The sequence below is a fragment of the Scomber japonicus genome, chromosome 18 (assembly GCF_027409825.1).
Source record: "Scomber japonicus isolate fScoJap1 chromosome 18, fScoJap1.pri, whole genome shotgun sequence".
NCBI lineage: Eukaryota > Metazoa > Chordata > Actinopteri > Scombriformes > Scombridae > Scomber > Scomber japonicus.
Genome location: NC_070595.1, coordinates 21,834,451 through 21,860,933, shown reverse-complemented (window position 1 = coordinate 21,860,933; position 26,483 = coordinate 21,834,451). Strand labels below are relative to the sequence as shown.

Genomic DNA, 26,483 nt, shown 5'->3' with positions numbered 1-26,483 from the left:
GGTAATCCTCTTACAAAGTTACTACAGATGGATGCTTGGAGAGCTCTTTGAGCAACATCATGTGATGAGGCACTCTTGAGATTTGTTTTCATGTGTGGACGGTGCTCCCAACTAAGTCAGATGCTGATCACGGTCCAGTGAGTTGCACAAATGGTATGGAAACATGAGGCCTGCAGTGAACATACACTGAGAATGGACTTTTCAGTGAAGAGGAAGACATCTTTGCATTGAGCAGGTCAACTTTTGAAATGAAAAACATTTGCATATTCTTTCTTTGTTTTGTTTTTTTAAACCAAAGGTGACAGAGGAGACCTCATTTTACATTTGTGAGAAAATCACAAATCATTAGTTTGTTTTTTTTACACATTTTGTCTATCTTAAAACATGTCTGCAGGGGCTAAATATTTAATACAAGCAATGTGAGGGTATAACAGTTGTGGTTTCTAAATGTCTATCTCAACAATATAAATATATTTTAAAAAATCTGAAATGTTTTCCATCTGAAAAAGGTCAGGGTTAGCTACAGAGCAACGACCCTGGATCTGAGGGGAGTTCATGTGAATGTATATTTTCTCTGTGTTTTAACAGCCATGAAAGTTCATTACCAATATCATGGCATGACAGACTATGCAGGTGTGGTCAGCATCAGTTGCGGAAATAAATTTAAACTTACTCAGTATACTTGCACACAAAGGAATAGGGAAATATTGTAGCCTACTTTTAACAGAGATATCAATTCATGTCCACATGTCCACTCATTCCTGTGAAAATATCTTATCAGGATGAATAAATAAAATATATGTGGGGTGGGTGAACCATACTGTGCAGGTTGACCCACCCAAATAGTAAAATTGTGTTGCTTACATTTTCTGTTAATCCTAGTAATCCTCAAATGTAATGTAATCAGCAGAATGGAGGGGGACTACTGTAAACTCCTTTTACTTAAGTAAAATTGAATCTATATAGTATAGTATTTTTTACATTATAGCATTGCTATTTTTACTTGGAGCCTAATAAAATGATCTAAATGCTTCCCCCACCACTGGTCAGCGTTTATGCATAAAATAATAAAATTGTCACGGTAAATATTCCTATAATGAGCACTTTTCAGTATTTGGCATTACCAATCAAACAGTCCCCTTCGACTAGAGGCACCTGTAACAAGGCACACCTCATCTCTACCTGCTGTCTGCATTCACACAGTTAAGTCCCGCCCCTATTTTCGCAAGCTCAATTCCTATTGGGCGGCGGGATGAGTGAGCGATGCCAGTGTGGAGCACCTGGTAGTCAATCGGCCGGGCTCTCAGTGGAGCTGCGTACTACACAGCAATGCGGACGAAGAAGGGTAAAAACGAGGGGAATAGTCCGGTTTGCTGTAATATCCCGGCGGGTCAGGGCATCGTTTGGTCGTAAGGCGTAATTCATAAGGGATTTCGTCTCCATAACTGCACAGAAAAGGACATTAACTGGCTTGGAAGCAGCTCCGGGGCGGATATTTTCCCGACAAAAACCCACATCCGTATTCCCAGCCCTGGTCGTGTGGGATAGTCCACTGAAAGAATGATTGGTTGAATAATTTATACTTGTCTTTGTAGCCTCTTTTTGCCAGCCAGCACTGCTTCCAATTTTTAACAGACTCGCCATGGTGGACTCCGGGAGGAAGACTTTTGTGGTCCCCGACATAAAGCCATTGGATTTGTATGACTGTACTAGGGCAAAAATATGCGCAAGTGTCGGATGGCTATTGGCAAAGTCCTACGGCAATGCAGGTAGGTTTGAGTTATGGCTGCAGGCCTGGTGAGTTATAGAAATATTAAGAGAAGACGTTTAATGACCACCATCTCTTTTGTTGTCCAGCAATGTTTATTTTCTGTTCAGCAGTGCAACGAAAAGCATATGCATGTAGGTTAACTGCAGTGTGTGTAACGCTCAGCGATTTTCAGCACAAAGAGCAGCATATGAAAGGGGGGGACCATGCACTGTATGCATTTTTTTGACTCTGACACATGTCATTTGTTCTCAGTCAATGGGTGGTCACATTTTATAGGTGTGTGTGTATGTGTGTGTGTCAGAGAACCGGGCCTCCTCCCTAGGCCTTATCACGCTAACCCATTTTGTCGTATTTCTAGCCGCCAGGCTTCAGTCACAAACTGCAGACTGCTGGGTATGTTTTTAATCCTGTTGACATGGCACATGAGGCGTACATAATTTTCAGTACCATTCTTCACTCTCAGGGATGACAGGCCCTATGGTAGCCAATGTGGACAGCAGTTCCCTCCACAGTTCATAATCAGGATCATTGTAAGTGAATAGACTGTTATACCATCACAGTTTATCCAGGTTGTCTTCCAATATTCTTTGTCATTAAACACCAAAAAGAGATAAACACCCAGCTTCTATGATGCAGAAATACACAAACCTAAGAAAATTATTTTCGTGCATAGAGCATAAATATCATAAGACGTTGTCTTGCCTTAGGTTTCATGAGCCACGTCTTAAAACAGCGTCAGCTTTGACCCTGAGGTGATAACGAGTCTCTTTGTTTTAGAGTCCTATAAAGGAAGGATTAGATCTTGCAAGGAAGACACAGAAACTGTTCTATTTCATAGGGGATTCATTTCTCCTTTCATTTCATTTCTACTTTATTTTACCACTAGTCTAATGATAGGGCAGCTGTTTACTTAAGACAACTCAGACAAAAAATAAAAAGTAGCCTACACACATTCACATTCCTCAGATGTGCATGTAAATACAAAACACAGTTGAAGGGTAATGTTCAAGGTTTTAATCACAGACTTCACTCAGTGTGGGCTGGAAAGGGTGTGAGGTGAACTCTGTTTTACTTTAACAACATGACTTGTGTGTTACACAATCCTAGGCAAGCCCCCGGGTCCACCACGCCAAGCTGCTGCAGCCTCTATGTGCTCCTCAACCACGCCCTCTGGTCAAAGTCACTCCTCATGCCAAGTTAGGAATATGAGGACTGCATTTATGTCTAGCTTTTGTCTTAATCAACCTAATGGCTTCACTGAGATGGGCTGATGGGTTGTTGTTTTTTTTTTTTTTGCAAAGTCAAGATGACATCATCAAGTCCTTTTCGAGAAAGCTACGTAGATTACAGTATAGCAGGAACCAGACTGGGTCATCTGGTTCTCAGCTCTTCTAGGTCAATTAACCTCATGATGACAATAGACAGCATTTTTAATCTCTGAGTCTTTGCAGCACAAAAAGGGACGTTCACATCTACCACAAAGACATCTGAAATCTTTATTCAGATAGAGGACTGTTAAGAGTTGAGCTGTAGCTTTTAAATTGGAGTTGTGAAGTGCCTAATAATGTTAAAACAATGTCAAGTTCCCCAAATGCCAAAAAAGAGCTGCATCACTTACTTTTCCTGTCTCCTTTAGATAAGGAGGCACAGAGCTGTCCATATGAGAGGACGACAATAGTGCCATCTCCAAAATTCTGTGAATGTAGCACTTCACAGCACACAATGTGGGTGTTCCCGAGAGACTGTTTGATCCGCCCCGTAACAAAACTTTTGAAGTTTCATAATAAAATCGTTAAGAGCCACCAAAAAATCTCATGATTACATGAATGCTGGAATTAATGTTAATGTTAGAGTTAATCCTGGATTATATACGTTGGATTACAAAATGTACTTTTGAAAACGCTTATCTTGTTTAGTTTTTTTTCATTTGCACAACATATAGGTCTGTACATCTTTTATTAGTGTATTTTTGTGTATTTTATAGTAGATATTTGACAGAGAGTGTCTTCTTATCATTTGTAATGCCTAGGTTTATAATTTGAATATGTTTTTCATTAAGGTGGAGGAAAAGTGGTTAGGCGAGGGTGTAATTGAAGTTGAAGTTGCTGTGACAGATGACGCATCATTTGAGGCTGACTAAGACCAGTTTTGTGCCTTCACATTAGAATGAGACCAGAAACTCTTGATTCACCAGTTTGAAGGCAGAAGAGGAACCAACTCCGATAAACTGATTCATAGGGATGATATATCTGTTTTTCAGCTTTCCATTTGAGTACATACTACTTATATGATTTGTGCTTGTTTGTAATCCTTCTGTAAACAACTTAGTTAGCACGTACAACACAGCATATAGCTAAGCTTATCCAGTCCCAGTTTCATTATCAGTCCCTTTGGTATCGTGATATGATTTTGTTTTTGTATAAGCATAACCAAGCCTCCTATGTACCTGCATGTTTCAAAACGTGTTTCTCTAGCACGTCAGCTCCACCTAGCCATAAAGCTGCTCGGATAATACTGAAATCCTATTGGAATGATTACTCATCGTCTCCCAGTCATTGAATAAACAGGGGACAAGGACCTTAGGAGGATGTTAGCTTGCTATTAGTGTTTACTCAAGAGGTAGGAGGAGATCTGATATGCTATATAAAACACACTGACATGAGTAAAGCTTTTGCTACAGTTATTGAGTTGTACAGTGTGTTTGAAGATAATGTGATACTATTGTCTCTATTCAATTGCCACACTACACATGGAGGTCAAAGGTCAGAGTAAGCTACAGAACAGCGTGCAAAGATCTGGTTTTGAGTTGGTGTGTAACTTGAGGACACTTCTGCAGGGTGGGTACCTGCCAAGATGAATGCTTCCTGCATATTTTGTCACTCTGTCATTCAACTTTGTCCTGTTAGTCTCTCAAGCACCCATAATGTAATCATACTCTGTCTATAGCATGTGCTCCTGTGCCCACTGGCCCTTTTAATGCAATTTAAAGCTGCTGCGCTTATGTCATACTAGAGCACTGTCTGCAGTGATGTGTTACAGAGTACACAGGGCTGTTAGGGATGTCATATGTATTGTTAGTGTAGCTGTGAATGCATAGGGTGACTCCTTGTGTAGTGCTTGAAGTGTGCTTTTTCCTGTGCATGATCCGTCAGGGGTTGGTGCATTGATCACAGAGTATTGTTAAGTGTTTGTATATTTCTCAGTTTTAGTGCTTGATCAAGTTAAATTGTACAAATGAATACAGTCAAACAGTTAGTGCAGTTATGTAACTGGAAGATTATATATTCATCTGATAAATATATTATGCATTATTGTTGCAAATGTGTTAAAATTGTAGACAGGTCTAATAGCAATCTCCTCATCTCAATCTCAGAATAATTTAAGATGCGGCATTTTAACATTTATGTTGGCATTAGCATATCACTCAGAACTAATAGTCACATGCAGGGTAGGGTGTTAACACAGCCTTTCTTACCACTGCCAGATTTTGGGGCAACAAAACAGTACCTGCTTTGTTCTAAAAATGAGAGCAGATAATCATCTGTGTTTGAACCTTTGCACCACATGATGAGAATGTTTATAGCTCAGTTTTCTACAGAGCCAATGTAGCCAACAACCAAGTCTTATCAAAACACACCTAATGCAGTTATTCATTTTTTATACAATGTTTATTCTTTTTTTTTTTTTAAACAATTTTTTCTAGATGTAGGCTAGTAAGACATTGTCACCAAACAGGATTTTTGTTTGGGCAGGTATGCATAGATGTTTTACATAGGCTAAACATCACTTAGGATAGAAAATTTAAACACCTTTGGCTAATCTTGTTATTTGAACTTCCTGCTCGCACTTTGCACACCTCTGCATATCAAGGCTCTTACAAATTATTTATTCCTTGCCATGGCACTTGAAGGTTTGCAGTAAGCAGCTTGAGAGTTTAGATTGTCAAATCCAGCAGGTTTTGCAGACTGCTATGCCATGTTATTAATAGAGAGAGCTACTTAATGTGCACTGTTACTGTGACAACCCTCTCGAAATCCAAAGCTGATTGTTCCACTTAAATGTGAGAGTCATGTCTAACCTTTTTCTCCCAAAGGAGCGAGCTTGGTTTAAACTGCGGCAGATTTTAACCAACCTTTGTTTGGATGTGTTTGTGTTGCTTTGTGTCTGTTGATTACTATCAGACACGTGTGGTAATGCCTATGACATGACCAGCAGGCTAGCGCAATCAGTCAATGATATAGAAGGACACATGGCTCCTCTTATCAGCTGGCTATCAAGCAATGCAGGTCAGTATAGATAGAAGCCCAACACAGCTCAACTGACTACAGGCAAGCTGCAAGAGGGTCAGGGTCAGCTACCTCACAGAGCTCTTTGAAGGGGTATGAGTTAAGTCTCTGTCAAAATCTCCTCTGAAGATAGAAAAGGCTTGTTTGAAACACTCAGAGTTATCTCTCTGCTTACCAGTTATGATGGTCTGGTTACATGTTAATAAACTTAGCATACATTTGATAGGTGCCTTCTTAGTAAAACCAGTAGATATGGCCGTACACTCATGACCTGTGAAAGTGACAGAGAGGCTGTTGCACTAGTTTATTCAAACACACAGAAGCTTGTGTTTTTAACCTTTTATATTTCCATGGAGGTGTATTGATGTCAACATTACAGCGGTATCACCCTCACTTTTGCTTGGGCTTAGTAATGCTTGTGGCTGCCCGTTTATTTTTATTTTTTTTATTTTTGATATGGGGTTTCTTTTAAATTAGGTGTGTGTCTGTTAAAGGATCTTTACTATGTTTGGTGTGCAGGTGCATGGTTTTGGAAAAGGATGTGTGTATTTGCAACTTACCATTTGTGCCCAGCTTGTTTCTGTGATATATTTGAGACACAAAGTCATCATTCATGGCCAGAGTGTCTCTTAGGGAAATTATGCTAATGTCTATCTTTCTCATCGCACTGAGTTGTGGCATTTGCATCCTGCTTTGCCTTCTGGGGAAGTTTTCTTTTTTCTTTACACGTCATCATGGGAAGACATCATTTTATTTTACATGAATGTAACTACATGGAAGGTGTGAATTTGGTTGATGGTATCGCAGTGTTTACAGCATTAAAGTGGACATTGTAGTTTTGGCACACAGGAGCAAATTCACGACAAACAGGACCATGTGGTGTGACTCACACAATATTGTTTGACAACTATAGTCATCATGGAGTGAGAGTGAGAGACGGAGAACAGCACATTGTCTACCCTCTAAAGCTGGGCGTTTTGTTGTCTGATGTCAGTGGATCCATTACATGACTTTATAATGACACAACAACACAGTGACACCTCCCTTGTAATAACCCCCTTTGTTTCTCTGGAAGGCACAATCATAGGCACTCAAACACAACACACACTACTTTTAGTTTATCCACTCTCTTTTCAGGTAGACTGCTGGTATTTCAGCTTATACACTTATTTTCCCCTGAAGGCCTTTTTAAAACAGTCAAGTGCTTATTCCTATATGTTTGTATAGAGACACAGTCTATTGAGTTTGCTGTTTTGGTCTAGATGTGGAGAAACCAGTTCTCAGAGGGTGTGTCAAGTGTGTGTTTTTGGGATAATGTTTACAGAAAGTTTGTTTAGCTATCCTAAGCCAACCACTGACATACATATATATTGCCTTGCAACACTCTCTCTGTATTGAAACAGAATCTGAGTTTTCTCATGTGCTTTTGATAATAAAGGCTGTAAGTTTATATTCTTTGATTACTACTACTGTGGTTTGCAACATCTGTGTAAAGATCTGGAAGAGCAATTTTCTCAGACTTTACAGACATCATGTAGAGGTTTAAAAAGAGGGAGGAAACAAGTGGCAGAGCATCTTATAATCTGCAGATACCAACCTCTGAGCTCATCATGGCCCACTGACCTTGATACTTTCTCTGCTCTGCTCTGCTGTACTCAGTCTTGGGTATACACCAGTTGTCTTAATCTGCTGCTGAACCTGGCAGAAAGCAAGTTTCAGTGCTTGCAAGAACAGAACAGCTCATGAGGACCTTTTACTAAAGAAAAGAGGGGGCTGTTAATGAGAGAACGTTCTCTTATCTTCAGGGCATTCAGAACATCTTCCTGGTTATACATATCCCTTGAAATATTGTGTGTTGATATTGCACCTGACTGTCTAGTAGCACTGCTGCTTCAGGACCTTATCTAACTCTGCATTTTTTTGTCTCATTTTAGAGAATGTCCCTGCGGAGCTCCGTGACCCCTTCTACTGTGACCAGTATGAGCAGGAACACCTTAAACCACCAGTCACACGCCTCCTGCAGTCCTCAGAGCTTTACTGCCGCACCTACACCCTATTATTGGGAGGCACTGGAGTTGAGGCACAGCCCAAAGACAATGTTGCCCTGCTGCAGCTTCTCGCTGAAAGGGGTGTAGTCTCCAAAGACCAGGACACACCAGTGACTGATGCAGACCTTCGGCATAAGCCCATCAAAATGGTAAATCTATTGTATTTACGTAGATATTTTTTAATTGATTTAGGGGAGCTGTAAACACATAACTCATGACAACACAGCAGTCTGCCAAACAATTCTTTGGCTAAAGGACCACATGGATTGATTCAAGGAGATTCAGAACTGCCGATGCGCTAGAAATGACTTTATGTTGGTCATCAGTGTATGGAGTGAACGTCTCCTCCTGCAGAAGCAGAGGCTTTGCTATATAGGCAGAAGGGGTCGACTAGGCTTGGTTGTTGATATAGGGGCTTGTTTATGCTCTGATTCAAGGGGTTTAATCCAATACCACTCCCACCTCCCTATGCTGCCCCCAGCTGATCCCAGAGAATGAGTGGATCCAGCTGCTAGGACTAGGACAGTCATTGTGACACAAGGGACGACGACTCTAATTCCAGGGTGTGAGAGGGAGGGAGAGCCTGGATACAATAGATGCTCTAGATCAGTCGCAGGACAATAGTTAAACAGTTCTCGTGAAACTTAAGACACTGTGCTGAGAGAGTACTCTGGGCTGGCTCAGTGAGTTAAATCAAGAGAAACTGGTTTGTCCTCTTAGACATCTCTCCCTCTCTCTCTCTGTCTCTGTCTCTGTCTCTCTTCAGTCGACACATAATATGGTCTATGTAGTTTTTCAGCCTGAAAACATACAGATGATTAAATCTGTTTCCAAATGAGGAATCGTAATAGTCTACAAATGGAGGGGTGATATTAGGTCTGATGGAACATCTATTGCTTCGTTGTTTCAGCTGGCACAACAACAGCTTGCTGTTATTGAATTTAAAAGTACTCAATAACCTCCTTCATACAGGCTATTCTGTTCTTTACAAAATGACATACAACTGCATTTCGACACCCACAGCCATTATAGTGCACATACAGGCTGTGTGTTTTTAAGCTAAGTGGAGCTAAGCTAAGAGTCTCCAGGGATCTTGGGAGATGGTGGTGGTGGTGTTGTTGTTGTTAGATGAAAGCTGCTCATTCTGTTGCTGCTGTCTACTGGCCACTGCAGCAGGTGCAGCACTGCTGGTGCTGCAGGGATGATGAGCTTAATTGTATGCTTGAAAAGGTGTGCATGCATCTGTGACATTTTCTAAGACAAATAGCACTGGTGTTGTGTGACTATTCACAGTAGAGTTGATTAATGTGAGGTCTTAGTCTTTTGTTAATGTGTGTTGTAGCTATTTCTAATATGTTAATATTACTTCAGAAATACGCATTTTTTTGGGGGGGGTCGGGGGGGGGTTTGTACAGACTTAAATGACATAACACAGGACAGAAAGCAGGTAAAGACAGAATGGTGAGGGTCTTTCAATCAAGATTTTGTTACTTTATTACTGTGTTATTATTACCTGGTTTTTGCCTACCTAATCCTGTACTACCTCTGTCCTCAAGTAATATACAATGTAGGTGTCCTTGTTTATTTCAATGTTCCGCCATCAGTATTGCCATCCATTTCAGTACCTTCATTTGCCTCTACATTCCTGCTGTGTTGATTCAGTATTTTGGTCATATAGTACAAGAAGTCTGCTGCATGACTTCTGCACAGATAGATCTCACACCATAAGGCACCAATGTGACATTTGGTGGCAAAAATATATAAAATTCATAAGCAAGAATAATTTGAATTGTATGTATAAGGATAATGACCACAATTTCACAACATCCTCAGCACTACAGCATCAGAAAGAATGGCCTAATGACACAGTAGGTGTCTATCATACATGATGCTGCTGTAATTTGTGTGAGCATGAATTTGTCAGCTTGCATGCAGCTCATCTTTGTGTGATGCTTCTCAGCTATAAATCCTGAGCACTAAACTCTTATTTTGGCTGTGACTCCTTTTTTGGCTGTAATTCTGCATTTGCTGTTCACTGCTTTGGTGTATGAGCTGCTTGTCCCTAGGCTGCTCTCCGAGCTTGTCTCCTACTGACTGGCACTGTAGCTACAGTGTGGCAAGCAAGGAAAGTGGGTCATGCTGCAGCAGCATAAAGGATGGAGCATCAATGTGGGTCTTGGTCAGTAAACGGCTTTGGAGCAGCAGCAATCTGCTGCAGCACTGCTGTATATTAAAGCTTCATGTATCTATGTCAAACAAGATGATGAACATATAGTGCTTGTATATAAAAGTATGTAGAGTCATTCTTGTTGCTGACAGGTGAACATGACTGTCAGATAAACTGCTAAGCCACGTACTGTTGATGACCTTCTGCTTTGTTAGTGATACCTCACACATTTTACAATATTGCTGATCATTGTGGATTTGTTTGACTCATATAAATAAGCAGGGACGTAGGTTCATCCTAACCCCTAAATATTTTGGTACTGGCTTGCGATGCTGCATCAGTGCCAGTGTGGAGCACAAGTGACATCCGGTCTTTAAATCTACACACTTGATGCTATATATCAAAGTAGCAAAAATGGACCACCATAGCTCACCTATACCATACAAAACAGTATCACAGCTATAGCATGTACTATAAAAGCTCAGAAAAATAGGCAAAAGATCAATGTAATTTCTTAATATTCACCTTGTTTTTGTGTGCTTGCTTTAGCTGTAGTAATTTTAACAGGAAACATGAAGGTCTGAAAGTCTAACTTTAGAACTCACGTGAAGTTTGCAGTTTATTTTTGGTGTTTCTGTATCTGGTTTATATTAAGTTGTGGTATTGTGTAAATGCAAGCTGGACATATTTGCATATGTGGTATAAGGACAGGGTTCACATTATGTTCGGTGAATACTGACATTTTTTCCCTGTTTCGATCACATGACAAGGTGTGCAGGTTTGGAAACACCAAGTCAGTAGCAACTCTCCTCTAACCCAATCTCCTGAAACAAAAGCGTTGTAGACTGAGGTCCTTAGACCTTCTTCTAGTGGGCCTAAGCAATGGAGCATCCACTTGCCTCCGTTCTCTACTTACTGTATAAATATGTGTGTGTGTGTGTGTGTGTGTCCTCTACCAGTAACTGTCCTTCTGATGGTGGCCCAGCCCCCATAACTCCTCAGATTGAGGATAAAGATCTGTGAAGATTAGAGATAATCTGCCATGCAGACTGAACGTCATCGTCCATGATTGGTTGACACGCCAGAGATGACCACTGACTCACCATGCACCTACCCACCAACACTAAACTGATTTGTCATGTTTATTGCTGGCAGAGACCGAAATATAACACCAAAATTGTCCATTTCCAACATATGTGATGTTGGTTACACTAGAGACGACGTTATGCCATTGTTCCCACAGTGACTAAATCATATAGCCATAATGCAGCTAACCATCCGCGAGCCCCTGTTGGTTTTGGATTGGCACTGAAACTTAAATCATACTGCTGTGTTGGCAGGTTTCTGGTCAAGTGAGCATCGGTCAAGAGCTTAGATCAAAATAGAAGTGGCAGACTATCAGAAACACTAACCATCATCTTACAACATTTGCTTTGGGCCTTCGCTGATGGGGAAACTAATATGTGGCCTAATAACTGCCTTAAATTCTACTTTTAAAGCTTATACATTTTCAGTTTTTGTTGAAATTGTCAGAAAGGTGATAATTCTACTTAATGTTCATTATTGAGGTTGCAGTGGATGGTGTGGTGTACTAGGTGAAAAGGGTATTTTGTGTCATGAACACAATACGTGAGGGGGGCAAACTACAAAAACTGTTCAGTATAATGCATTCCAGTACTATGACCTCAATAATAAACAAAGTAGAAAAGTACAAAAACAAAAAATGTGTAAACTTTGTAAAGTATAATATTGGTGTTCATATAGCTACGTCCTTTAAGAGAGCCTTCTGCACAAAATCCCCAGCTGGGCCCCAGACCTGCCTGATCCCTGTTTGTCTCCCCCCAGTAGGTACTAAGCACGTTAGGGGGGATGGGGTTAAGTCATATTTCAGACATAATCAGATTTTCCCACATCATAATCTCACTTAATGATCCACAAAATGCCTTAGCATTCTTTGTTTGTGTTGTTGACACAAGTATACAAGCAGATTCAACAAATGGAGCTGTAAAGATTTCATGTTGATGGGGTTAATTGATGGAGTATACATTTTTCTTCTCTGTCACATCGGTTTGAGGGATGCTAACTGTTTGCTGGGTGGATGTTTCAAAGCAGAGGGCCGATGCTAAGCCAGGAGCACAGAGCAGCGCTGCTGTCAGGCTTGCGTTGAGATGCATTGTGGGTCAGCTGGGTGGTTGTTATGGTGATCTGGCAGGCTCTTTGCTCTGTGCTCTAGAGTTGCTCCTCTCTCCCCTCTCATTAGGGAGACTTGTGATTTAGCTTAGCGAGCTCTCCTGGGTCGGCAACGGGAAATCCACCATCAACCCCCCCCCCCCCTCCCCGTCTCCTTTCATTCTGGACTATTTGTCATGAATTACCCTCTACACTCTGCTCTGAATAATTACTGTACAGCATGACAACAGGGTTGGCCACTCTCACTAAACGTCTGTCATTCTGTTTTGTTCATTTTTTCTTTTTCTCCCTGTCATCCTTTCTTCTTTCACACTGTGCATCCTATGATTACACTTTGTGGGTAAATGCAAAAATATGTTACTACCTTAAATCACTTTGTTTTGATACAGTGTTTGAAATACAAGTACCGGCTGAATTTAGCTCAGTATCAGGCATTGTTGCAGGGCTGGACAATATGTTTTATTTAATCAAGTAGTCTCATTAAGATAAAGATCTTCTTTTTTAAAGTGACCTTAGAAGATTTTGGTTCAAATCAACATCACAGCTTAGTTTTGTTCATGTGTTTGTCGTGATATGACAAATGTATGCAAAATCACACATAAAATATGTTTTGATGATGATGTTTAATGCAATTAATTAAAGTTTAATTTATAATTTGCCTAGTTTAAAATAAAAATGCCCAGGAACATTATCTTGGCCTACAGTATTTTGTAAAACGCTAATGAATAATATAATAATCACAGTATGAAAGTAGATATACTATATAATTGAATTTGTGCCCAGTATATGTTTTGATTATCACTGCCAAGTACTAGTGCTCTGAAAGGATTATTTTTCATCAGATGCCTTGGCCCTACTCCCTGTGTCACGCCATTTGTCACAACATTTACTATTGCAGACATTTCCACTGAACAGAAACGTCATGTCTCACAGACATATAAGCAGCAGCCCTACTCTTGGCAACAGTGTTAGGAGGGCAGGCAAGCCAGGGCAACACAGCTCCCAGTGACCAACTACAGCACATCCACAGAGCTTGTTCCAATGCTATCTGACAAGCTTTTGCTGGCATAGCCCGCCCTGCCCGCCCCAGCACAGACCCTGCTCAGGTCAGCACTTTACATCAAGGTTGAGTAGGCAGACATGCAGACAGGGCTCATGCATGCAGCTGGACTGCCACCAGCCCCCATCTGGGGCAACGTAAGAGGTTAGAGTAGGAATGTCTGGCTTCTAAAGTTGAATTAGTAAGTAGTAAAAGGGAGCAGGCACTGATTTTCACGGATTAGGCTCAAAACTGAAGATTGGTAGATTGAAGGAATGGTCCCATGACAGGAATGTGTTGTTTGTGACCTGCCCGTCCTCTCTGTTGGTCTTAATGAATGATAAGAACGAGATTGTTGCAGTTAGTCAGTAGTTAAGAGTACTTTTGTTGGATTGTAACTATATATGCTGTATACTTTCATATATGTTATCAATGTTTTCTAACTATTCTGTCTCTGTGGCATGCTCTTAGTTAAATCAGAAGCTGAGAGAACTTGACGAAGGAGCCAATAATGACATATATTTGAATGAGAGAGAGGAGAAACACATTTACTAGATAAGGAGGAAGAGTTTACACAACAACCCCACAGGCTAATCATTTCCCCCCACAGTCTCGTTTTTGATGTTGTGTTGTAAGTTGTTTTGTAGCCCTGCAGTACTGACTTTGTTGATGACTATGATCCAGGTTTTTCAGGTTTTATCCAGGTGGATAAAATCTGAAAGTACTTTATTTGACTGATATTGTGATGATCATAAGAATTTCAAAAAGAAGGAGAACTGGATGGGAAACTAGACAAAGGACATAAGTGCTTGATTCTTTGTTTTTTAAAAAGCACTCATATTTGTTTTAATGTCAGAATCATTCACAGAAATATGAAGACATTTATACACATATAAAACAATGTTGGTTTTAGTTCCACGGCACGAATGGAGTACAACTACTAATGAGCTAACAGGTTTATAGAGTTAAGGCAATCTCTCTGACTGAGCTAATAATGTTGGTGGTGCATTTTAATTGGCTCCAGCCATTAGAAAGGCCTCTGTAATGGGGTCTTGAGTATGAGGAAATGATCTTATGCATGTTGGACACAAGTGTTTGGGAATGTTAAATATGTGTAATCAGGAGTATTTGATTGTTGTATTTGTATGGGGGGGGCAACATTTGAAGTAGGTTTTATATCCATTATGTTGTCTGACAAAGACACATTCATACACCAAATCTGTAGAAAAGATGCAGAACACCTGTTTCTTACAGAGAATGCTTGTTTTGTTGTGCTTCCTGGAGATCTAGTTACATTCCCTCATTTTATCCTGCAGTCTGTGCATGAGTCATAAAGGAATATTTAAAAAAAAGGGGAAGTACACTGAAGAGAGGGCAAATAAAAGGAAGGCAGCTAAGGAATGACAGTCCTGGGACACATGTGTTATCATATTACAGGTCCATTGCCTATTTAACGATTTAATGATTGTACAAACATGAGTCCAAAGTTCACCCATTTCTACTGATGTGTTTGTTTGCTTACTGGGAACTGCTGTCAGTGTTTCTGCTGACTCACAGCTGGTTTCTGGTGACCCCTAGAGGATGCTGCTGGTAAATTATGCTTGTAGCAGTGAGTGGTCTGTTCTGCAGTGAGTAGTGCACTGTCAGAGCAATGGAAATGTCAATGTCCAACTTTATTGTGTTAGCTGTAATTGACCAATGCCGTCTGGGCTCTTGCTGTAAATAGTCACACCTCTGACAGCTCCTCTTCTTTCTTTCTATATGATTGGTGAAGAGTGCTCACCTGGCAGTGATAGATGCCCTGATGGCTGTTGGAGCCATGGAGACCATGACTGCGGTGAAGACATGTGGTTCTGCTGAGCTATTGGGCGGAGCTTCTAGCTGGGAGGATGCTCTGCTTCATTGGGTTAATGGGGTAAGTAGCACGCCAGAGAGAAACAATGTCTATCAAGTAGACCACTGTATTACATCCATTTAGAAATGTCTCGGTGTGATCTGTTCAGATTTTTAGCTTTTTTAATTGGTTGTCCACTATGTCTTAAAGAGGTAACAGCACACTGTATACTTTCAGATATGTTATCAATGTTTTCTAACTATTCTGTCTCTGTGTCACGCTCTTAGTTAAATCAGAAGCTGAGAGAACTTAACGAAGGAGCCAATAATGACACGTCTCAGGCCATCACAGAGTCCCAACCTGTTCAGCCCTCTGTGAGTATTGTATTAAAAGTACAGTGTATTTTGTATTTCTGACCATACATCATTATATCCAAACACAGATGATAATCTGTCTAGGATTATGCACTAAAAACTAAAAAAACACATGAAGTGTAGTGCATTAAGCTCAATTTGTTGGCTCTGCTGCACTTGCAAGCCTTTACTACTGTACAAGCACAACAGGTATTGGATGACACACAATAAAAAAGGGCAGTGTCATTGCTTTGTCAACAAAGCTGTCTCGTCATTTCAAGAAAGTATCGCCATCACAACCCTTTCTCTTGTTTGTCTAGTACTTCCGCTGTAGGCTTAATACCTCTCCTTGTGCTGCTGTTCTCCATTTCCCTGTCTTTCTCTATTTCCTGTCCTTACTCCTTTTCTAACAGTGTCCTACTCGCTGGTACTGGAAACTTGTTCCTGTAAGTTCCCTCCTTTCCTCTGCTCCTTCTCCCTGTCCCTCCATCCTTCCAGTGTCTTCATCACATTTATCAGCAAATATCTGATGGTCAGGTGTGTTTTTTTTCTCCATATGCTGGTGTGAGAATGCTAGTGTGCATTACATCCTATCCCTGTGTTAAATAGCACGTCAGCATCAATGTTATAGGGCGGTGTAGGGGAGCGGCGCAAAACACACTGACACATCGGTGGTGCATGAATCACAGTCTGCACTCAAACAAGCCTTGAAACTACCAAGTACAACCTGTTCCTCTGGTCCTCAGAGACAGGTGTGTGTTTATGTGTGAATAGCTGTGGGGGTTGACGGAGGCAGGCTTCTCGTCAGCGTGTCCCTGCTCACAGTGTGCTGTTTGTCTATATACTGCAGTTTTACCTGAAACATTTTACTCATTTTCTCTCTCCCTCTCTGTCTCGCTCTCTCTCTCGCTCTCTCGCTATCTCTGTCTCCTGAGACCCTCACTTGTCCCACTTTCTCCTGACAAAACCTTCCTTCTTTCTGCTCTGATTAAATCTCTTCCTTTGCATTTCCCTTTTTTCACCTTCGTCTTTCCCGAATACTTTAGCATGACCTTTATTTGTCCTTCTCCTCCTCACATTCATACTGCAATTCTTTTTGAAAGGGTTTTGTTGTGTATCACAGGGCATATAAAAAGTATTCACCTCCTTGGATGTTTTCCCCTTTTATTGCTTTTATAAATTGAATCATGGTCAATATAATTTGGCTTTTTTAAAAAGAATTTACAAAAAAACACAGATTGAAAACAGATTTCTACAAATTATGTCAATTAATTTAAAATATATAATGTAAAATTTGTGATTGCATAAATATTAATCCTCTTTAAAATGACTCTAAGTCAATAAGGGTCCAGCATATTGGGGCTAGTAGTCTCACAAATAGGGAAATGGAGATTACTTGAGTGCAGTGAATGTGTCTCAAGTGATTGTAATATGAAGACACCTATGCCTGGAAGGTCCAGTTACTGGTTAATCAGTATTCATGCTAAAATTACACCATGAAGACAAAAGAACACTACAAGAAACTCCAAGAAAAGGTTATTGAAAAGTAGAAGTGAGAGCATAGATACAAAAAAATGTTTAAGTCACTGGACATCCCCTGGAGTTCAGTTAAATCCACCATTAAGAAATGGAAGGAATATGGCACATGTGTAAATCTGCAGATAGCAGGCCATCCTCACAAACTGATTGACCGTGCAAGAAGGAGACTGGTGAGGGAGGCCGCCAAGACACCTGTGACCTCCCTGAAGAAGTTTAAAAACTTCAACAGCTGAGGTGGGAGAGACTCTGCATACAACAACTGTCAAGAGGGAGAGTGTCAAGGAGAAAGCCACTGTTGAAGAAAGCTTATATTCAATCTCGACTAGAGTTCACCCAAAGACATGTGGGAGACTCCAAGGTCAACTTGAAGAAGGTTCTTTGGTCTAATGAGACCAAATGGAGCTTTTGGCATCAGACTAGACACTGTTTGGTGGACACCATCACATCACCACAAATACATCACCCCCACTGTGAAGCATGGTGGTGGCAGCGTCATGCTGTTGGGATGCTTCTCAGCAGCTGGCCCTGGAAGACTTGTAAAGGTAGAGGGTAAAATGAATGCAGCAAAATATAGGATAATCCTGGAGGACAATCTGATTCAATCTGCAAAAGGAGTACGACTTGCTGGAAAAGAAATCTTCTTCCAAGGCAATGACACGAAGCATAGAGCGAAACCTACACATATAAATGGTTTAAAGACAACAAGATTGAATGTTCTATAGTGGCCGAGTCAAGCCCCAGACCTCAATCCAATAGAGAATTTGTGGCTGAACTTAAAAAGAGCTGTTCACGCCCGATCCCCATGTCACCGGACAGAGTTTGAGCAGTTTTGCAAAGAAGAACAAAGAAAAATTGCAGTGTCCAGATGTGCAAGCCTGATTGAGACCTAATCCACACAGACTCAGTGCTGTGATTGCAGCCAAATGTGGATCTACTAAATACTGTCTTGAAGGGGGTGAATATTTATGCAATCACTTATTTTATATTATATATTTTTAACTAATTGACATTACTTTGTAGAAATCTGTTTTCACTTTGACGTAAGAGAGTTGTTTTTTGTAAATTATTTTTAAAAAAGCAAAATTATATTGACATGATTCGATTAATAAAAGCAATAAAAAGGGAAAGCATCCAAGGGGGTGAATACTTTTTATAGGCACTGTAGACTTGTTTAGAAAACTTTCATGGTGGTTTTAGCATTAGATATGTCCAGTATTTTTAATATAAACATTGACAGCGTACCATTGAAGTCATTCTGCAGTATTTGATTGTCTTGTTTGTATGTTTGTTTTAGCTTCGCTATAGAAAGGATAAAATTCAGTCCAAACAAAAGCCCATCTTTCCAGTAGTCAAGGAAGTCAAAGACCTCTCCAATGGATGTGCTGTTGCTGCTGTCATACATTATTATTGCCCTGGCCTGCTAAGACTTGAAGGTACCAACCAATATCATAACTATGTCCTGTAAGAGTGACACCCACAGACTTTTTAGTACTTATGTCAGTCTAATGCTTTATTCTCCCTTTTTTGTAAGATGTTTGTATGAAGGAGTCCATGTCTGTAGCTGACAGCTTGTACAACCTGCAGTTCATCCGTGAATTCTGTGACAGTTGTCTGAAGAGCTGCTGTCACTTGGCGCTGGAGGACATGCTATACACATCTCAGGAGCTTCAGGTACTGACATTCACACTCCCGATCATTAGCAAAATTAACAAAAATGTTTAATTATTGTATTGTCTTCTTTGTATTATTATTGTATTGTGTTCTTAATGCTCGATTTATTCTGCGTGATTTGTTTAGCTCAACTTGCTGAACTTCCTAGCAGAATTGCTTTGCTGGTTTGAAGTACGAAAGCCAGAATTTGTTCAACCAATAGACACATTAGGTAAGTGCCACCAAGTTTGTGGTCATGCGTAAATACACTCCTACCAGTAGGAACATGCAGTTAGTATCTGTTCCAAAGTTTTATTGGTTGTTTTCTTTTTCATTAGATGGATCCACACCAGCAACACCAAGTAGCTTGAGTGGTAACAGGTACATGACAGAGTGTGATTTTACTTTTGTAGTCTGGCACATTCTTCAGATAAAGCAGTTGTTTGAACTGAAATATTGTTTGTCTGCTTTTGTAGTACCTCTCCTTCTATCTTCAAGAAGCCCTTTCTCCCTATCTCTTCCTCTGTGTCAGGTAAGCTGAAGATGCTGCATTTCTTTAATCTTACGAATTGGTTCACCGATTTCCCTCAGTGATTCCCTCAGTGTTTGTCTTTGAGTTATGTATTGTGTTGTATTGTGTTGTTGTTTTATTATTTTAAGAGATATTTGTGAAACTTTTTGTTTATATTTTTCCATTTATTGTTGTGGTTGATATGTGCATCCCTGTGTAGTGTGCATGCCTTTAAATGTCTCTGTGTGTTCCATTGTACTCAGGATCTTTGACTCAGTCTACCTCAATGTCTCATATAGAAGGAGTTGGAAAGACATGGAGCAAGAAACCTCTCAGGTAGGGTCCATATATTAACTACCATTTAAACGCATGTTAATATGTATATTTTTTGTAGTTACACTCACTTTCTTTTCTACTCAGCCGCCCCTTGTCGGCAGTATCCTTCAGCATTCCTTTTGGCCTGGACAGCGATGTGGACATTGTGATGGGCAACCCTGTGATAACCCGCTCTGTGAGCTCAGACCAACTCAACCCAGCAGGCCAAAACATGACTCGGATGCCCTACACCCCACCTGAAGACCTCAGCCATTTGCTTGGCAAACCCTCTGGGCCCAATGGTCCCCAGAGAGCTTCTTGGGCCACCCAGACTCCCAATATTCCAAAGTTGGCAGAGGAGAATGGCCTTGGGGCAAATGAAACAGGAGAGTTGCCAACTATCGAAGAGGCCCTTCAAATCATCCACAATGAGAGCAAAATGGAGCCGCGTTTACACCCTGATGGTGCTCCTGATGGCTTCTACCTCCACTCTCCTGACGATCCTGCTAGTTCTAGACATAACAGCAACTTAGCACCTATCAGCTGCTCAGCCCCAACACGCTCAGGAATGATGTACCGGCCCACAGGAGAGTCCAAGGAGCCCACTCGCACCAGAAACGCCTCTGAATGTTCACGAGATGATGACTCTGTTCTGAGAGATGGCAGTGTGGACTCAGATGCATCAGAAGACATACCTAAGGCCCAGTCCACTCCAACCACACCTGCTGCTGGTGCACACTCTGTTAAAAGTCATGGTAAAGAGGTACCTGACAGTGGTGTGAAGATGACCAGCTTTGCAGAGCGCAAAAAGAAGCAGAGTATGGATTCTCCCAAAGCAAGTGACCCCTCTGCTCCTCAGATGACCACATGGGCACAGAAGTCTGAAGAAAGCCCCAGCAAGAGCCCACAACTGAACAATGAAATGTCTGAACTAGGGGTTCGGCTTGAAGAAAAACGCAGGGCTATCGAAGCCCAGAAAAAACGCATTGAGGCCATTTTTGCTAAGCACCGGCAAAGACTGGGCAAGAGTGCCTTTTTGCAGTTAAAGAAAGAGCAGCGTGAGGAGGAAGGCGAGGGGGAAGGAGTGGATGGCCAGTTCAGCACCTCATCCACAGAAGAAGATCTCTCTCGTTTGACGCTGGAGGAAAGGCTAGCTCGAATGGAAGAGGAAGAGCTGCAGGAGCAAGATCAACAGCGCTCCTCAGTGGAGGATGAGAGTGACGTCAAAGGAGGACTTCAGCTCAACAAACTGGCCAGTCAACCCAAAGAGAAGGCAGGTACACCAGGAGAGAAGGGCTCTGGGACATCTGGAGAGAAAATGGTAGCTCCACTAGGGGACTATAACAATGCTGTGTCCAAACTGACTGCAGCTCTTAGCTCCCTGCAAACTGACATGCAGCGGCTCACTGAGCAGCAGAACCAACTAATAACGAAGAAAGGTACACCTTCCAGCAACAAATCCTGGGTTATTCCAGCCAGCCCTAAAACCTCCACCCCAGCTGCTCCTTCTGCACGCATGTCGCGAGAATCCACCAGAGATTTAAATTCAGCCTCGTCTTCTCCATCTCCATCCCGAAAAATCTCAAACTACACCACTCCTCCAAAATCTCCTGTGGTCCATCGTAGAGCCCAGTCTGTGCCCCCTAAAAGCCCCAAACACCACCAACACAGTCGTCCCTTGGACGTTAAGGTACCAACCCTGTCAAGGGTTCTCAACCCACCACAAAACGTTGACCGCATTCCCCACCTTCGCCGTGTAAATCCCTGGCAATCACAGGTCCAGACTTCATCCACATTCTCCATTGGTGACTCTGATCGTTTTGACGAACTGCGCTCATCTGGACCAACTCCTCTTCCCACACCCACACTGACCCCAATACCAACTCCTACCCAGACTCCCCATCCTGTAGCAGATGACACTCTGTCAGACGTAGGCTCCAATGACTATCAGAGTATATTTAGCATGGACCTGGAACCAGGGCCCTCACAAGGTCCTCTGGCTAAGAGGGAAGGGCCTGCAAGTGGAGCGTGCAGCTCTGGTGCCCCATCAGAGTGTTCCTTTGAGAGTGATGCTCCTGCAGTGGTGTTGAATGGCAAACGCAGTAGCTTGATAGAGATCTCACTGTCTAGCCTGCAAGGAGATGGAGAGGAGGATGACCAAGTACCTGATGCTTTCTCTGACTCCATGAGTGACAGGACAGAGCCAGAGTTGAAAGGAGGGGTTGGTTTCTTTTTCAAGGTAGGTGACTGATTATTATTGTGTGCCATACTGAAAAAATATTTGTATTTAGAAAAGGTAATAAAGTCTTGCCTTTTTAAAATCTGTCTTTATTATTAGGATGACAAGGAGCGAACAGAGGATGAGATGGCTCAGCGAAGAGCAGCCTTGCTGGAGAAACAACAGAAGAGGGCAGAAGAGATGAAAAGACGCAAACTTGAACAGGAAAAAGAAAAAGAATCTAAGTGAGAATTTCCAAATTTTGTTAGTTGCATTCATAACAAAATAGAGACTTTAGCATTTGATTCCTTACTTTAAAACTAGTAAGGTTTGTAAAGTTTTTATATTTCTGTAGTCAAGCTTTTGCGGGAAATAACATGATGATTAGGATTTGTTAATTTATTGCTGTATTGTAAGTAAATTAAACAAATTTGTCAGATACATCAATATTTTCATCACTGGTTTCACACACTGAAAAACTTAACACATTCATATTATCTCTTTATGTCTTTAGCAAGCCCCAGTGGATGATCATTGAGGGCTGGGGCAACAAGAGTGAAGACAGACCCCAGACCCCAGGCAGCCCTACAGCATCACGCACCCCACCAGTAGAGGGGACACCCCAGCGCAGAGGAGACTTCACTAGACAGGAGTATGAACGGAGACATCAACTGAAGATCATGGAAGATTTGGACAAGGTGCTCAGACAGAAACCCACCACAGTTCGTGGTGTCAAGAAGCAGAGACCGAAGACTGTGTTCAGAGATGACTCAGCTCTCTCTCATAGTCCTATCAAAGGTTTCATGGGTAAATAGTTCTAATATGTTTCAAACACTGGTTTTTGCCTTTTATATTCTCCCTTCATACACACACATGAATTTCTTTTATCGGTATATTTTCTTTCACAATGTTTTTTCCTCCATTTAGGCACCAGGCTGAACAAAGTGTACTCCCACTCCACCATGAACCTGTCTTCCATGGCTAATGACTCTGGAAGCTTGTCTGTCAGGAAATCTTCCAGGTAACTTGCACACTGACTTTGGCTTAGTATTTTCCTAATGAATGCTGTAATGAATGGTGAGAGGCACACAATTCTTAAGTTTTAAACAGGGTAATGATTGTTTTAAGTCACATCAATCTTTTGTAATCAAGTAGAGCTTGACAAAATGATATTGATATGACACTAAATCAAAGTTGGGGTGTTGCTTTTATCTTAGTGATTTGGTGGAGTACAATGAAGAATTAATGTTCATTATTATTTCTTTTGTCTACATATACACCAAATGCCTTCCAAAAAATATGGTCAGAATACAGATGTTAAAGGTATTCAACATGTTAAGTGTGTTTATGTGTGACTATAGTTTGTCTGTGGTAGCTGTTATCAGTGTCACCAGGGGCAAAGGTGCATGTAACATACAACAGGTACACACAAACTTCAAGGTCTATGACTGACTTTCCTCATTAAACTTTTCTTTTCCATCCTCCAGCCGCTCACACTCCCCCTCCCGGCTAATGTCACCAGGACGAAGGAGCACCCAGAATGGAGAGAAGGACTGGGAGAATGGCTCCACTATTTCTTCCCCAGCCTCAATCCCAGAATACACAGGTCAGTGATATGTTCCAAACTTATTAAAAAAATAATCCAGTAAGCATGATTTTGTTGGGTATATGATATTTGGAAATGTTGTGTCTTTCAGGACCAAAGCTGTACAAGGAGCCTAGCTTTAAGTCCAACAAGTTCATCATTCATAATGCTATCACTCGCTGCTGCCTGGCTGGCAAGGTCAATGAACCACAGAAAAACAAGATTGTAGAGGTGAGCCATCTGGTTGTGTCAGAGTCCAACAGAGAGTTTCACCCTAACTAGGCTATAAGTGACTGTGATTTCTGTTGTCAGCTGCACTTACCTTGTATCATTTTTTTCTTTCTCTTTTCTTTCCTATTCAGGAAATGGAGAAGAGCACAGCCAACCACTTCCTCATCCTCTTCAGAGATAACAGTTGTCAGTTCAGAGCAGTTTACACCATGAACCCTGAAACTGAAGAGATGGTACGGCTCACAGGCATTGGCCCCCGCATCATCTCACCTGAGATGGTTGAGTCCATTTTCAAGTACACCTCTGACCGCAAGCAGTTCACTGTCATCCCGTCCAAAACCATGTCCATGAGTGTTGACGCTTTCACCATCCCCGGCCATTTTTGGCAAAAGCGCCCAGGAACTCCCAAGAAGCTTGGCACCCCCAAATAAACATGTACTCAAGATGGGTAGAGATAATACAATTCAGGGAACCAACTCCCAGCTTGACTCCTATCGTCTTCTGTTTTGGCCAGTGTGGCACTTCAGATTGTTCATTACCAAATTAGACTAGCAGTGGACAGCATGACTGATAAGATAATTGACCAGCTATCAGCTTGGACCATAAGAACAATCCAGTCAACTTTACATGCCAAGAGAAAGGGCCAATCAGTCTCTCCTTCAGCTGATGTAGTTACAATAGTTTCTCTCTTGAGAGCTTCTGTTTGGCTCCGCCAGGTCTACCTAGATTGTAAAATGTGATGTGAACTGATTCTGTCAGGATGAAGAATTTTTTCCCTTGCACCCTGCCTCCTCCTGCCTTGCCTTACCCTGCCCCTGGAGTCATTTCCACGACTTAGGTAAGAAAAAGAGGGGATAACCACACTGCCTTTGCCCAAACAGTATTTTGGGTCAGAGTAGTTCCCGCCCCTCTCAATTCTGCTTACTTTTCCTTTTGCTGCCTTTTCTTCTTCTTCCAGGGCTCTCTCTCTCCTGTCTGCTGAGACGAGTGGCTCGCCTCTCAGTTCAGATAGGATATCTCAGCTGAAAATTAATTGCAGGTAACTCTGCTCTCATATGAATGTAGGGCACACACTAACCACTCATCCCATTCAGGGGTGTTTTCTCTGGTTAGTCAGGACCAGAAAACACAGTAGTGGGTGGTTCCTATGTGGGCTGATCTGGTAGTGTCTACTGTGGTTATCAGTGGACTTGCACACCTAGAAACTGCCTGTCCCCACAGTGCACTCCACTCAGCTCCAACTCTCCTTCAGCTGCAGACATCTGGATGTTTTTTTTTATACTATTCTGCCTTTTTTTTTTTGCTGGACAAATCGCTTCAGCCTCTTGAGAGCTAAAAGAAGAATGAAATTCATGTGACTTGTTCTTCTAACTTGCTTTTTCATTTTCAGTATGTGATGAATTGAAATGTTACCTGAGCTTACCTTGAAAAACAGTACTGGAAACATGAAGGAGGGCTTTAACATATTCATCATTACTTGGATACAGCTCTGTGTGAAAAAGATAATCAATGCTGATTTAATATATACTGAATGCTGATTACTTTGATTTTTTTGACAATGATTTGTAAAAAGTAAGTTGACCTTTGTAAGCTACGAATAAGCTAGCCTGCTGCTTAAGCATTAGTGAGATGTATGTTTGAGATGAGAACGGGTGAATGAGAATGAATAGAAACTGTCGAATGGCTGAAAAATGCTGAAACCTTTTGTCTAGGGATTAAAAAATCCTTTAAGTCACAAGGACTCTGTTTCCTATTATATGATTCCCTGTTGTGTGTCCAGACATATAAACAGTAGGTTTCTTAATGAAGGATCATTCCAGACTGTAGCAGCCCTCACCTACCCCACATGGTATCTAGATTCCTTTTGTGTAAAACTGGGTGAATGTAAATCGCCAAACTGTTGGTTTTTTTGCCAGTGTGTCCATGCTATTAGGAAAAACACTTGACCCTGCAGTTGCTAGTAATCAGGCCCATGTTGCCACAAAATCTGTGGGAAACTGGCCCTCTTATCTTCCTTTGCAGTCTTAAGCACTACAGCAGCTGCCGCGGCGCAGATGTCTTCTTTTGAATCACTGACTGCCTCCAACAAATGAGTTGTTTGAATGAGATTCAAATACAGAAAAATGTCAAGAGGAGCATTCAGAAAAAAATGTTAAGATGATTGATTGAGAAAGTGTGTGTGTGTGTGTGTGTGTGTGTGTGTGTGTGTGTGGAGGAGTGCATATGGAATTAGAGAATGTTTGTATTTATGTGTTTGTCAAGAGTAGTATGTGGTAGTTGAACACTATATTTTGATTCTGTGCAATTCTCCCCTAGAAATCCCTGTCTCACCCAGAGGTGTATTTATTTGGTTTGCATTTGATGTTTAGTTTCAGGTTCTACTTATGTCTTTTTTTGGTTAAGGTGGTAAGTCGCTCATTCATTTCATAGAAGTCATAACATTTATGTTATTTTCTTTCTGTTCTGTCATCAAATCTGTGCCAGCACATTATGTATGTTCATTTCATAAATTGACTATCCTTGGCAACTGGACCAGACAAATAAAAATCCTTTTTAAATCATTGTCATCTATGGGTTTTTTTCATTCTCATGTTATTGTTTCCCCATTATTTGTTTTTTTTTTTTTTTTTAAATGGGTAATATTGATATGAAATACAGTGAATCTACACAAAAGAGATGTTCTGGCAAACAGTGAAAAGGTGAAATTGTTATGTTATAGTTTTGAGACATTCTTAGTTAAATTCAG

The 26,483-nt window shown here is 41.2% G+C and overlaps 1 protein-coding gene across 3 annotated transcripts; it reads left to right on the top strand.

Moving 5' to 3' along the window:
* Positions 1-1,318: 1,318 nt before the first annotated feature.
* Positions 1,319-26,292, top strand: camsap3 (calmodulin regulated spectrin-associated protein family, member 3). Of its 3 annotated transcripts, XR_008323402.1 has the most exons (18): positions 1,319-1,769; positions 7,992-8,254; positions 15,276-15,416; positions 15,623-15,709; positions 18,522-18,660; positions 18,759-18,898; positions 19,025-19,109; positions 19,216-19,258; positions 19,354-19,409; positions 19,652-19,724; positions 19,809-21,942; positions 22,042-22,166; positions 22,436-22,728; positions 22,849-22,942; positions 23,409-23,527; positions 23,619-23,737; positions 23,869-24,575; positions 24,696-26,292. XR_008323402.1 is itself a non-coding variant. In XM_053339162.1 (17 exons), the coding sequence occupies exons 1-17, from the start codon at positions 1,643-1,645 to the stop codon at positions 24,166-24,168; spliced, it is 4,299 nt and encodes a 1,432-aa protein (XP_053195137.1). In that variant the 5' UTR covers positions 1,319-1,642; the 3' UTR covers positions 24,169-26,292. The 3 variants fall into 3 exon arrangements, 2 of the variants coding, with proteins under 2 accessions (XP_053195137.1, XP_053195136.1); XM_053339162.1 differs by having other exon boundaries at positions 19,691-19,724; positions 23,869-26,292; XM_053339161.1 differs by having other exon boundaries at positions 23,869-26,292.
* The last annotated feature ends 191 nt before the right edge of the window (positions 26,293-26,483 follow it).

Excerpts from the sequence above, each read along its gene's own strand:
- camsap3 (XM_053339161.1), top strand. The coding sequence starts at position 1,643 with ATGGTGGACTCCGGGAGGAAGACTTTTGTGGTCCCCGACATAAAGCCA. Across the intron at positions 18,661-18,758 it reads TGGCCTGCTAAGACTTGAAG|ATGTTTGTATGAAGGAGTCC; the intron begins GTACCAACCAAT and ends CTTTTTTGTAAG. Across the intron at positions 22,167-22,435 it reads GAAAAAGAAAAAGAATCTAA|CAAGCCCCAGTGGATGATCA; the intron begins GTGAGAATTTCC and ends TTATGTCTTTAG.